This window comes from Saccopteryx bilineata, chromosome 3 (genome assembly GCF_036850765.1).
Source record: "Saccopteryx bilineata isolate mSacBil1 chromosome 3, mSacBil1_pri_phased_curated, whole genome shotgun sequence".
In the NCBI taxonomy this organism is placed as follows: Eukaryota; Metazoa; Chordata; class Mammalia; order Chiroptera; family Emballonuridae; genus Saccopteryx; species Saccopteryx bilineata.
Window position 1 is genome coordinate 289349166 of NC_089492.1, and position 13563 is coordinate 289362728.

The 13563-nt window shown below is 45.5% G+C and overlaps 1 protein-coding gene across 1 annotated transcript in view; it reads left to right on the top strand.

The window, feature by feature from the left end:
- Positions 1-13563, top strand: part of DNAJC11 (DnaJ heat shock protein family (Hsp40) member C11) — a 55537-nt gene that overhangs the window by 6722 nt on the left and 35252 nt on the right. Inside the window, exon 2 of the mRNA XM_066270571.1 lies at positions 12631-12760. Coding sequence (XP_066126668.1) covers positions 12631-12760 — 130 coding nt within the window. The remainder of the gene's footprint in view (positions 1-12630; positions 12761-13563) is intronic.

The following is a 13563-nucleotide window of genomic DNA, read 5'->3' on the forward strand; positions in this document are numbered from 1 at the left end:
GGCTATTAGGATACCCACCTAGCTCCACTGACATCTCATAATGTAATCGGCAAACTACGAGAGGTTAAATTTTTTAAATGTGTTTTCTTTAATGAACCATGAGCCAGTTATTACCTTTCTGCTTTGGGCATTTCAAACAATTGCTTCTTGAAAGTTTAATGCTCTAGTTGTACATTATCTACCAAACAAAATACCTTTCTTTTTTTTTTTCTTTTATGTTTTCTTAAAGAGAATTCCATGGAAAGCTTTTGTATTTGCCATGAGTTCAGTAATAAAACAATGGAGAAGAGAATGTGGGGCATACAATCAGCATGTTTTGCTCGGCTATAGAATTTTAGTGTTTACTTTTTTATTGAACGTTGCTTTTGATTTTACTTGTGTATTTTATTTATGCCCTGCCTTGTTCAAGAAAGGATTTCCAACAGCGAACAGGTGAATCGATTAGATAGCACAAATGTTCTAAAGAGGGCACCAAAGAAGTTGAAAGACCACCGGGCGTACCGTTGCTCTCTGGGAACACCACTGTGGCACATGCATCCCGACAGAGCTCGAGGTCTGCCCGCCAGCGTCCTCCGAGGCCAGAGCCTGGCTCTGGGCGCTGTGTGCGTCTTGGCCTGGACGCAAGGAGTGCACAGTATTCTCTCCCTAATTTGCAGAAGCCAGAACATTTCCTCAGTAGTGAAATGCCAACAGACATCGACCGCAAGAAGTCTGCGCGAGTGGGCAGGCTATAACAGATGGACACGGATGAGAGAAAGTATAAGCTCAGGCTTTTAGGAGGAAATAAGCCGAGCTCTGGATGTGCAGAGAGGATCCGAACCATTAATTTTGACCCAGGAAGGAACTTGAGCTCATTTCTCTAAGATGTTGGCTTTTTTTTTTTTAAACTGTGTGTCTCAAGGGCACCAGATAAACATATGGACGTGACCAGGAAGAGAAATGAAAGCAGATTGGTCCAGTGGTCGGGAGATATTTCCTAAGCCCTTGGAATGACCTCTGATCAGAATGAAAATGTTTGTGGGTTTGGCCCGCCTACGGTCACACACTGTGGTCACACCCCATGGTCACACACCATGGTCAGCAGAGACATGCCCTGGAGCACAGGAGTCACCCTCTGCCCCATAAACCTGAAAAGTCGCGTGGGCCCTGCCTTTCCTCTTTTTTTAGCATTGAGAGTTCTGTCCTTACTGGTTGCCTAATACTTGTTGAACTTATATTGCCTTTGGGAAGGGAGTGGCTGATGCATTCTATAAACTTTGTAATTTTAGCCTGACCTGTGGTGGTGCAGTGGATAAAGCGTCGACCTGGAATGCTGAGGTCGCCGGTTCAAAACCCTGGGCTTGCCTGGTCAAGGCACATATGGGAGTTGATGCTTTCTGCTCCTCCCTCCCCCTTCACTCTCTCTCTCTTTCTCTCTCTCATTCTCTCTCCTCTCTAAAAATTAATAAAAGAAAAAAATTAAACTTTGTAATTTTTTTGTCTTTCTCAGGAGAACTTACTTAAGATTCAAAGATTATTTCTAGTTGTAAGAAACTCGGAATTATTTGATCACCCTCCTGTTTTGCTTCTCTGACTGATTCATGATGTCACTGTTCCTCTCTTAAGCCCACCTCTCCAAAGGGAGGAGCCTGAATTTGGCCATAGGGGGCCAGCTTCTAAAGTCCTGTGACACATAGTGTGTCCGCCCGACCCCTGTACTCTGCAGTGGCATGGTGTTGCTTAGGAGTGTTTAAGAGGGACAGCTGAGACCACCTAGCCCCCTGGTCGGCAAACTGTGGCTCGCAAGCCACATGTGGCTTTTTGGCCCCTTGAGTGTGGCTCTTCCACAAAATACCACATGCAGGCACTACCTCGATAAGGAATGTACCTACCTATATAGTTTAAGTTTTAAAAATTTGGCTCTCAAAAGAAATTTCAATCGTTGTACTGTTGATATTTGGCTCTGTTGACTAATGAGTTTGCCGACCACCGATCTTAGCCCAGTGTCTTGCACGTTGGACACCTGTGATCATCCGTTGGTGATTGTTTGGAAGGACCAGAGTCGGGCAGTGGAGCTTGGAAAGGTGTCAGTGGCTTAAACAACAAAGCTCTCGAAGTCAGGTGTGCTTTTGACTCTCTGGCAGCCTGGGCTGGGGCACGTTACTTAACCTCTCTGGGCCTGTTTCCTTCTCTCTCTCTAAAGGGCTGTTGGGAGAATGAAGCAAGAGTGCATATAAGTGCTTAATGGTAATGGCACATCATTATGGAAAGTAAATGCCACTGTATTTTATTACTGTCGCAAGCATTAAAGTTATTAAGGAATGCTCGTATTGATTTGTTGGGAGTTGCTTCATATGGTTTGGATGAGTCCTCTGTCTGAGCCATTTCGTAAATATCTAGTCCCTCTCCGTAGGTGGTCTTTCATTCTAAAGGGACCTGTTTTATGAGTGGAAGCTCAGTCTGAGCCAGGCTACAGGTGTTACTAATTTCTGGCTAGCTTTCGGGTCAGGGGTTCACAATCAGCTAAACTCCTCACCTCAGACTAGTCGTCACTATCTTTGTCCGTGAAATGAGGGAGGGCTCCAATACCAGTGCTTAGACCCTCTGTCATTATTAAAGTGTTGAATGAGGAACTATCGGTGGAATATTTTGTTGGTGGTCAGTCTGTGCAGGTGGATCTGTGGCGGCCTCGGTGACCTTGAAATCCCCTTCGGTTCCCAAGGTGCTCGCTCTCCCGCCTCCACTGCTGGGGCCTCCTGGTGCAGAGGGCCTGGCGGCAGGCCCCCGAGGTGTTCTGCGTGTCCGTGGGAAGGGGAAGGCGGCACTGGGCAGGGAAGCGGCCTCAGAGCCAGCAGGGCTGTGCTTGTGCGTGGTTTTGTTGTGCACAGCTCCAGGCTTTGTAGTGGGAGCCTGGACAGAACGAAGGAGGAAACCTGTCTAAGTTCAGCTCTGTGGTTGCATGTTCGAGCCTGATAAGTGGGTGGCCTTGTCGCCTACTGTAATCAGTATCAGCTCAGGGACAGCTGGTCGTGGAAACACCCTCTCTCCGTGGACAGCTCTTAGCACAGCGTGCCCCTGCTCTCTAGAGGATGAGTAGCTCTGAAATCTGTCCTTCTCTATTTTTTCCCTGCTTTAAATGGTGTGAGTACCAAGTATCATAAAAGAATGACAGGTTTTTATTAGCTGGTGCCATTTATTTCAGTCAGATTGTTGCAGGACATATGGACAGTAATGAGTCTTCCATTGTGTCACTTAGGCAAATGTCCCAAAATGTAATTGACTAGAGTTTATGGGGACTTTGCTGCTGAAATGCAACCTGGACGTTGGAGTGTGAAGTGATGGGCTGTGGCGACAAATGTCCTGGTGGCCTTGCCGCTCCTGCAGCGAGAGGCGGGGCGAGGTGCTACCGAGTTGTGACCAACATGCTGCCAGGCCTTCCTGGTGCCAAGCGCACAGCGCTGCTGGGTCTTCGCAGGCCGGCACATGCTGGGACTGCCCCTCCTGACCCCTCGTAGTCCCGTGAGGTCCCGTGACTAGTTCTAGCCTGTGACGGGAGCGGAAGTGGTGTGTGTCCCGCCTAGTGGGATCCCAGGGCTCTCCTGAGCTTCCCTCTGCCAGTGCTGGCAGTGGCCCACAGGGCGTCGCTCGACTAGCCCGGGAGCGGAGGGCACTGCCCAGCACGTTGCTAGCTGACTGTGATGGGCGAGGAAAGCAAGGGAGAAGTAAACCTTTGGAATTTTTAGATTGCTCGTCACCACAGCATCCAGTAACCCAGTAATTCTTAAACATGTTATAAGTCAGTTATTAGGTGTTGATGGATTTTAGAGAGAGAAAGGAATGGGGAAGGGCGTTCGTTTGTTGTTCCATTTAGTTTTGTGTCCATTGGCTGCCTCACACACAGCTCTTAGTGGCAGTGGGAAGTCTGAGCACAGCAGGACCCACTCTTGGAACGCCTATTTTCACCTTGATTCCAGAGAGGGCTTCCTGCACCAGAAATCAAATAAGAGAAAATGGAGCACTTCTTCAGTCATTTAATTATTTAAAAGGAAGCAAATATGATGAGATTGGAGTTAGGAGATTCTTCCAAGAAGGATGCCACAGTGCAGATCAGAAAAGACACAATTGATGGCTTAACCTGTTACAAGAAAAAGCTGAAACTGAAAAAAAATCATAAATACAGGGGACTCAAAGGAATCTACAATATATTTACTTGATAAGAGATTCACGTTTCTAATATGTATAAAGAACTCTTAGAAATTGGACAGATGAATACCCTAATATACTGCTCACAAAAATGAGATATTTCAAAATGAATGTGAAGTGATAAAAATATCCCCTCATTTTTGTGAGCAGTTATAGGAAAACAATACAAAGGAAACAAGTAGGTTATTTCTGAAGAAGAAATCTAAAATGCAAATGAAAATATGAGAAAAGGGGGTTTAAAATGGGGTCACTGTTTCTGTGTATGGGGCTGACAGAGGTCTCCTATTTCACGGTGGTTCTCGGTGCTGGTGAGATGAGACATGCTGCTGCCTGTGCAGGCGACAGGATGCTTATTCCCTGGAGGAGCTCAGCCAGGGTCCTCAGAGTGCAGACACAGACACAGAGGGCCAGAGTGGCACCCGCCAGCAGCAGGACATCCCCCTTTTCCAGCTGTTCTCCAGGCGCTTCCCTAAAGACACCAACCTCTCAGAGAAAAGACCGCCACGTGAAACTTCAGGCCCCCTCCATGTCAAACCAGGGCTGTTCACACAGACAGCTTCCCTGCGACGTCTTGTTGTCTCCCCACTGCGCGTACCTGGACGGCCAGAGAGCAGGAGGTGTGGAGGGGTGCCCCAGGGTGAGGTGCCGGCTCGCACAGACGGTGGGGACACGGCAAGGAGGCAGGCCCTGCAGGGAGGTCGGACACGGGGCTGTCCTCAGAGCAGTGCGCACGGAAGAAATCAGAGCACCGCGATACTCTCAGAACAGATGTATAAAGAAGGAGCACTCGGAAATCAAAACGAGATAAAAATTCTATTAGAAGGGCTGGAAGATAAAGGTGAACTATCCACAAAAGGAAAAATTTTAAATCAATTCTTCAACATTAACTAAAGTAAAATGAAGGGAGAAGACATTACTCAACAATCAATATGAGAAAATTTCTCAGAATTAAAAGATAGGACCCTGACCGGTAGAGGCACAGTGGATAGAGCGTCAACCTGGGACACCAAGGTCCCAGGTTCGAAACCCCAAGGTCACCAGCTTGTGCGTGGGCTCATCCAACGTAAGCATCAGGTCGCTGGCTTGAGTGTAGAATCATAGACGTGACCTCATGGTCACTGGCTTGAGCCCAAGGGTTGGTGGCTTGAAGCCCGGGGTTGCTGGCTTGAGCAAGGGGTCGCTGGCTCAGCTGAAGTCCCCCAGTCATGGCACATAAGAGAAAGCAATCAGTGAACAGCTTAAGGTGCCACAACTGTGAGTTGATGCTTCTCATCTCTCTCCCTTCCTGTCTGTCTCTATTGTAAAATAAGGAAAGAGCCCTGGCCGGATAGCTCACTTGGTTTGGAGCATTGTCTCCCAAAGCATGGAGGTTGTAGGTTTGATCCCCGGTCAGGGCACATACAGGAGCAGATGGATGTTCCTGTCTCTTCCTTCCTTTCTCTCTCTCTCTAAAATCAGTACAATAAACATTTAAAAAAAAAAGAAAAAAGAAATATAATTACAGTATAGCTTCAGACTATATTTACATAGTCATATTTTTTATTTGTGGTTGGTTGACTGCAAATGCAAAACACACAGATGCAGATTACTTATTACTGTATAATAAGCATGTTTAGAGATACAAGTGAGGGAAAAATGCTAAAAGATTTTAAAGTATTTACATTTGAGGACTGGGGGTGTGACATCTGTTTTTGGTTTTAAGTCCAAAAGTTGTATTTATAATCCTTTTTGTTTCTATAGAATGATTAGTGATATCCCCACTTTCATGTCTGAGTTTAGTAATTTGAGTCTTCTGTTTTTACTTTGGTCAGTGGACTAAGGTTTTGTCAGTTTCTGAAGAACCAACTTTTGGTTTCATTAGTTTTCTCTGTTGTTTTCCTGTTCTTGATTTCATTTATCTCTGCTCTAATCTTTATCATTTCCTTCTACAAGCTTTGAGGTTTTTTCCTTGTTCTTTAACTTGTAAAGTTAGTTGTTGATTTGAAATCCTTCTTGGTTTTTACTGTAAACATTTATAGCTGTAAATTCCCCCCTTACCACTCCTTTCTCTGCCTAAATTTTGGTGTATTGTATTTATTTTCATTTGTCTCTACGAATTTTCTAATTTTCATTGTAATGTCTTCTTAGATCCACTTGTTTTAAAATGTGTGACTTTTCCTGTTGTCTTTCTCTTGCTGGTTTCTGATTTCATCCCTTTGTAGTTAGAGAAGATACTTTGTAAGATTATCTTTTTAAACCTATTGAGACTTAATTTGTGGCTTAGTATATGATCTATCCTGGAGACTGTCCCATATGCACTTAAGAGGAATGCATGTCCTGTTGTTGGATAGACTATTCTTCCTTCCCCCCACTTCCACCCCTACCCCTCACACACACACACACACACACACGCGCGCGCGCGCGCCAGGCACACCAGTTAGATCTTGTTGAGTTATCGTATTGTTCAAATCCTGTTTGTCCTTATCTTCTGTCTGATTGTTGTCAGATACTGATATTGGAGTCTCCAACTGTTATTGTGAAACTAGGTGTTTCTTCCTTCAATTCTGTCAGTTTTTGCTTCATACATTTTCATGGTCTGTCATTGGGTATATAAATGTTTATAACTTAAATCTTCTTCTTGTATTGAACCTTTTATTGATATATCATGTCCTTTGTGTCTTGTAACCTCTTTTGATTTAATGTCTATTTTGATACTAGTATAGACAAGCCTGCTCTTTTTTGGTTACTAAAGTATTTGTAAGCAATGTCTTTTTTCATCCTTTCACTTTTAACCTGTTTGTGTTTTGGGGTCTACAGTGGATTTCTGTAGGCAGCATAGAGTTGGTCTTTTTTTTTTTTTTTTTTTTTTTTTAGACAGAGAGAGGGGAAGGAAGAGAGATGAGAAGCATCAACTTGTAGTTTCATCACTTTAGTTGTTCATTGATTGCTTCTCATATGTGCCTTGACCGGGGGCTTTAGCCGAGCCAGTGATCCCTTGCTCAAGCCAGTGACCCCGCACTCAAGCTAGTGACCCTGTGCTCAAGCTGGCAACCTTGGGGTTTCAAACCTGGGTCCTATGCATCCCAGGTTGATATTGTATCCACTGTGCCACTGCCTGGTCAGGCTTTTTTGTAGGTTCTTTATGATTTTCTGCATAGATCACGTCTGCAAATACAGTTCTACTTTTCTTTCCAGTCTGTATGTCTTTTATTTCTTTTTTGCACCTTAACTGCAGGAATTTCATCTTTATTTTAACAGACCACTGAGCTCGACAATCAGATCACAGAGGACCTTTTCACTATAAACTTACGACCTAAAGATTGAATTTATATTTACTTTTTATTGAAAATATAACCAGATTGACCAGGCGATGGCACAATAGAGTGTCGCACTGGGACACAAAGGACCAAGGTGTGAAACCCTGAGATCTCTGGCTTGAGCATGGGCTCATCTGCTTGAGTGCGGACTTACCAGCTTGAGCGCGAGGTTGCTGACTTGAGCATGGGGTCATAGACATGATGACCCCATGGTCACTGGCTTGAGCCCAAAGGTCGCTGGTTTGAGCAAAGAGTCACTCGCTCTGCTGTAGCCCCCAGGTTGAGGCACAGAGGAGAGAAAGCAATCGATGAATAAGCAATCAAGGGACAATTAAGATGCTGTAATGAAGATTTGATGCTTCTTATCTCTCTCCCTTCCTGTCTCTCTCTCTATCCCTCTCTCTGACTCTGTCTGTGTCAAAAAAATAAAATAAAATAAAGAAAAATATATAGCCAGACAATTGAGATGAAAGTTTTCATTCTTAAAACATGGTACCTCTCTTAATTTTATTGTAGAATTTTAGAATCAGTATGTAACTTTAGATAGAGTTTATCATTTAGGAAGTATTGAACCAGTGACCTTAGCTATTCAGTTATGATGAAAGGCCCAATCTAACCTTTCATTGAATGTGATATTTATTATAAATGAAACTTCTCATTTATAGTACTTAATCAATAGCACATTAAGCCATTTATTACTGTGATTAAAGAAGTCTTTGCACACTAGATATTTTACTTCCTAGTTTATTTTATTTATTGGGGCAACATTGGTTAATAAAATTGTATAGGTTTCAGGGGTACAATTCTATAATACATCATCTCTATATTGTATTATGTGTTCACCACCCCAAGTCAAGTCTCCTTCCATCACCATTTATGCCCCATTTATCTAGTTTAATTTTAATGATTAAGAAAATAACAGTCTAACCCAGGTCCATCAAGTCTGTCTAATCCGGCCCTGGCCGGTTGGCTCAGCGGTAGAGCATCGGCCTGGCATGCGGGGGACCCGGGTTCGATTTCCGGCCAGGGCACATAGGAGAAGCGCCCATTTGCTTCTCCACCCCCCCCTCCTTCCTCTCTGTCTCTCTCTTCCCCTCCCGCAGCCAAGGCTCCATTGGAGCAAAGATGGCCCGGGTGCTGGGGATGGCTCCTTGACCTCTGCCCCAGGCGCTAGAGTGGTTCTGGTCGTGGCAGAGCGACGCCCCGGAGGGGCAGAGCATCGTCCTCTGGTGGGCAGAGCGTAGCCCCTGGTGGGCGTGCCGGGTGGATCCTGGTCGGGCGCATGCAGGAGTCTGTCTGACTGTCTCTCCCCGTTTCCAGCTTCAGAAAAATACAAAAAAAAAAGTCTGTCTAATCCTGCACTTGTAACTTTTATGAGATTTTAGAAAGAACCTTTAAAATGGGCGGTTTGCTCAGTGGTAGAGCCATAGAGCATCATCAGCCCAGCGTGTGGAAGTCCCAGGTTCAATTTCCAGTCAGGGCACACAGGAGAAGTGCCCATCTGCTTCTCCACCCTTCCCCCCGCTTCTCTCTTCTTTTCCCTCAGCCATGGCTTGAGTGGTTCTAGCATTCTTGGCCGCAGACACTGAGCATGACTCCATGGCCTCCCTTCAGGCACTAAAATAGCTTGGTTGCCAAGCAATGGAGCAGCGGCCCCAGATGGGCAGAGCTTCACCCCACATGGGCTTGCTGGGTAAATCCAGGTCAGAATGCATGCAGAAGTATGTCTGTCTCCCGCTTCTCACTTAACTAAAAAAAAAAATTGCAGAAAGAAAATAATTTGTAATGACTCTTTAGGAAGAAACAAAGCCCCTTTTACATCTCTCGTAACTAAACCTACCTGGAGAAGGTGTATTTTATTTGGCATTGTTAACTGTTTGCTTAAAGCAGTGGGGTTTGGTACATGTGGCAAAAAATGCATTGCCTAATTCTCAAGAAATGCATTGCCTAATTCGCATTGGCAGGGGAAGAAACCTGTGGTGCGAGGAAGACAAGGGAACCGCAGGGGGACATGGAGGCCCGTTTCTTCTGGGGAGTCCTGTATTTGTATTGAAACAATACTTTGAGACCAGTACACATGTCATAAGGATGTAGTTCAGTGAATCATCACCAACATGGGCAGCGACACCTGTGGATGTTCCTGTTACCCTTGCACCAGGGCAGTGCCCTCCACATCATCCTGTTTGGTGTGCTTGCCGCCAAAGGCATATCGGAGTGCAGTTGTGAGAACACTAGCCAGAGCAATTTTCCTCCTGCATGCAGGGCGTGGTGGAGCTCTTGTGTGTGTGCTGGAGGTCGGGAAGAGGGGTTCTGCTGTCCTGGGTTCGGGATGAGCAGGCAAAGGGAAGGTGTTGCAGGAGCAGCAGTTTGTCATCTCTGCTGCACGTTGGGCCACAGGTGTAGCACTGGGTTATCTCATCTGCTCACACCATCCCTGGCAACGTGATGGGCCCCCTTACTGAGAAAGCTAAGGGTGAGAAAGCTCATTTGCCTAAAACCGTCAGCTTTGAAGTCTCCAGACAGACCTTTTAACTCTCAAGTCTGTATTCCTAACCCCTCAGTCTGAAGGCCGGTGTGTTACCGCAGACTCAAGGACACAGGTGACCAGATGGAGAGAAAAGTGGCCGGCAGTCAACAAGGGATTACTCTGGAGTGGAATTCCCGTAGGCTACGCCAAGGGTCTGAGCGGGGCGGGTGTCCCCCTAATTCCTGCAGGCGGAGGGGGACCCACCAGGATCCTCGTCCCTCTTCCAGGGAAGATGAGTGGGAACCTTCACAAAGCTGCTAGTCTGAACCGCCATGCGTGCAGTTGTGCCTTGGTCTAAGCGTCCGGTTTGAAGGACAAGCTGGGTGGCTCAGGGCCAGCTGTTCCTTTTCTGAGGAACAAATCATGTAAATTTAGAAAGGCTCTTAGAGGTCATCTCCCCAACTCTCTACCCCCTCAGACCTGAGAGGCACCTAGGCCTCCCCCACAGCCTCTCCTCTCGGGGACACTGTGACATGTCTTTCTGATCACATTTGTCGTCTTCCTCTTTTTTTTTTAAATTGATTTTAGAGAGAGGGGAAAGGAGAGAGAAACGTTGATTTGCTGTTCCACTTATTTATGCATTCACTAGTTGGTTCTTGTACTTGCCCTGATGGGGTCAAACCCACATCAGGATGTATTAGGATGATGCTCTAACCAACTGAGCTACCTGGCCAGGGCCTCTTGTCTTCCTCTTAGAGTTCTCAGGATTCTGTGTTTAAAACTCCTGATAAACCTACACACATTTCATGGTTTTCTCACATGTGAGTAACTCAGTTCATTATAAAATTTTTACGTGACATGTCAAAAATCTTGCTCAAGTCCCGTCAAGTTTTGCCTTTTTTCACTGGTGGAAAAACTCGGTTGTCCTGGTATTGGAAGATACTGGAAAATTGTAGAAATTATAGAAAAATACAGGTTTTTGTGGGGGTTTTTTAGGGACAGAGAGAGTCAGAGAGAGGGATAGATAGGAACAGACAGACAGGAACGGAGACGAGAAGCATCAATCATCAGTTTTTTATTGCAACACTTTAGTTGTTCATTGATTGCTTTCTCATATGTGCCTTGACCGCGGGCCTTCAGCAGACCGAGCAACCCCTTGCTTGAGCCAGCGACCTTGCTGGTGAGCTTTTTGCTCAAGTCAGATGAGCCTGTGCTCAAGCTGACGACCTTGGGGTCTCGAACCTGGGTCCTTGGCAACCCAGTCCAACACTCTATCCTATGTGCCACTGCCTGGTCAGGCAGAAAAATATAGTTTTAACATGTTCCCTTATAACCTTGATCCCTTGACTGACTGTTTCTGTGACCGCTCTCCTTGGGGATTCGTGTTCCGGACCTGATCCTAGAGCACCGTCCGTCTTTGACATCCTCACAGTGACCTGCTCTGGTTCCTCTGCCCCAGATGGCTGGTTTTTCAGGCCCCTGTGGCATGTTGTCCGTGACCCAGAAATGTGCTTCTGTTGTAAGAATGGTGGGGTTGCCTCCCGAAATAAAATGTTTTCTACCTGACGGGTCATCTGGATAGAGCTGATCCTTCAGCAACATCACCTCTGATAGACCAAAGTGGTCCTGAAGGGAGATGTAAAATCCCACGTAATCCTCCTAAAAACAGACCTCAGGGGCCAGCCAGAGGGAGGGGGTAGTGTTCCTGGCCTCCGAGGAAGTCTTTCTGAGAATGCCCTGGTGGCTGTGAGTCAGGCAAAGTAGAATGTGGACTTCTGTGGTCACGATCCTGTCTCCCACCATCCCTCCCGTGTGGTTGAAGCATTGAATCTCCTTGTCATCTGTGCTCATAGTAGGGTGCCCGCCCCCCACATTGCCTGCTTAGGAGAATTGGAGAGCTGTGTGTATTGGGAGGGATCTTCTGTGCTGAGGGGCTTTTGTTCCAACTATAGGATGGTGACACAGTTGTATCTGCTTCTTGAGATGCTTTCAGTCAGAGGTTGAATTAGACGTGTATTGGTTTTACAATTTTGTTTTTAATTTTTTCATTTATTGATTTTAGAGAGGAAAGGAAAGAAAGAGAAAGAAATATCGATTTGTTGTTTCACCCATTCATGAAGTCATTGGCTGCTTCTTGGATGTGCCCTGACTGAGGATTGAATCCTCAAACTTGGTATATCAAGACAGTGCTCCAACCAACTGAGCTAACCGGCCAGAACCAGTTATTTGTCTTTGACTTTTAAGGATGAATATTCATTGAGATTCCTTTGACAGAAAACTGGTTAAATGCATGGCGGTTTTGTCTAATGGTACATAGATTTTCTTTCTGAACAGATTCCCTACAGAGGGTACCTTGGCATGATTTACTTCAAATAACTCAGTTAAAGAATAAGCAGGCACATGACATTTTTAGTTTTGGCTCAGACCACGGAACCAGTGCAGAGAGACGTGGGCTTTCCTTCCTTCTGATAGCAGCAGTTCCCAGCGATGTACATAATCGATCACTTTATTAACTGTGGGGAAAGAGGCTTATTGGAGTAATAAAGCATAACTTCATTATGTCCTGTGTGGAGAGAGCAAACACATTGGCAAGTGGCTGACAGGTTCCCGTTCCAGGGCTGATAGTGATGATGATAATATCTGAGTAGCATTGATTGTCCTCTAACAGGATTTCTCCTTCCGCAGGCCTCCTCCGAAGAGCTGAAGGCTGCCTACCGAAGGCTGTGTATGCTGTACCACCCTGACAAGCACCGAGACCCAGAGCTCAAATCACAAGCGGAACGACTGTTTAACCTTGTTCACCAGGCTTATGAAGGTCAGTGGAGGCCTTGGCTTCGCAGAAATGCCCTGGTAGCAGGCGTTCGATTTTTGAGAGACTTGATTTGTAGAGGATAGCAAAAGAGAGTCCTTAGAGGTGTATAAAAGAAGTGGTTAGTTTAGTCCTTTTTACTGTTAGGGTCCTTTGAAAGGGAAGCATTTTCTTTGGAAATCAATATGTGTCTGGGCAGTCGAAAGCTTGAGCAGAGGGGAAGCCACAGAACGGGAGCTGAACTGCGGGAGGAAGCTCGGCTTTTAAATCGTTGACTAGTTGTCTTCTAAAGGGAGCTCTTAGAGGTAAAAGGCTGATCATTACAGACAAGCTGTCTTTGTTCTGGTTCTTTGGGAGAAGAAGCTACAAGAACATTTTTTTCATCTGAAAGTGATGTTATTGGCTCTGCGGCATTCAGTGAGGGAGAGCTACCAACAAAAGAAGGGGAATGATGTTAACACCGCCAACAGGAAATGGAGTCAAGTAATAAAGGTCTTCATACCTAACATCTTACCTATTACAGAAGGAATGCTTTGTGATACATTTGTTTACCAAATAATTGAAGTCATTAGTAGTACAGTTCCTGTCTGCCATGATGGAAAATTTCTAGAAATGGTGATGGTTACACAACATGGTTGATAACTTTTATTTCTTTATTTCTTTATTTTATTTAGTGAGAGGAGGGGAAGCAGAACCAGACTCCCCCATCCCCCAACCAGGATCCACCCAGCAAGCCCACTAGCAGGCGATAGAGCATTGCTCGGTTGCTCAGTAAACCCTTTAGCACCTGAGACAAAGACCATAGAACC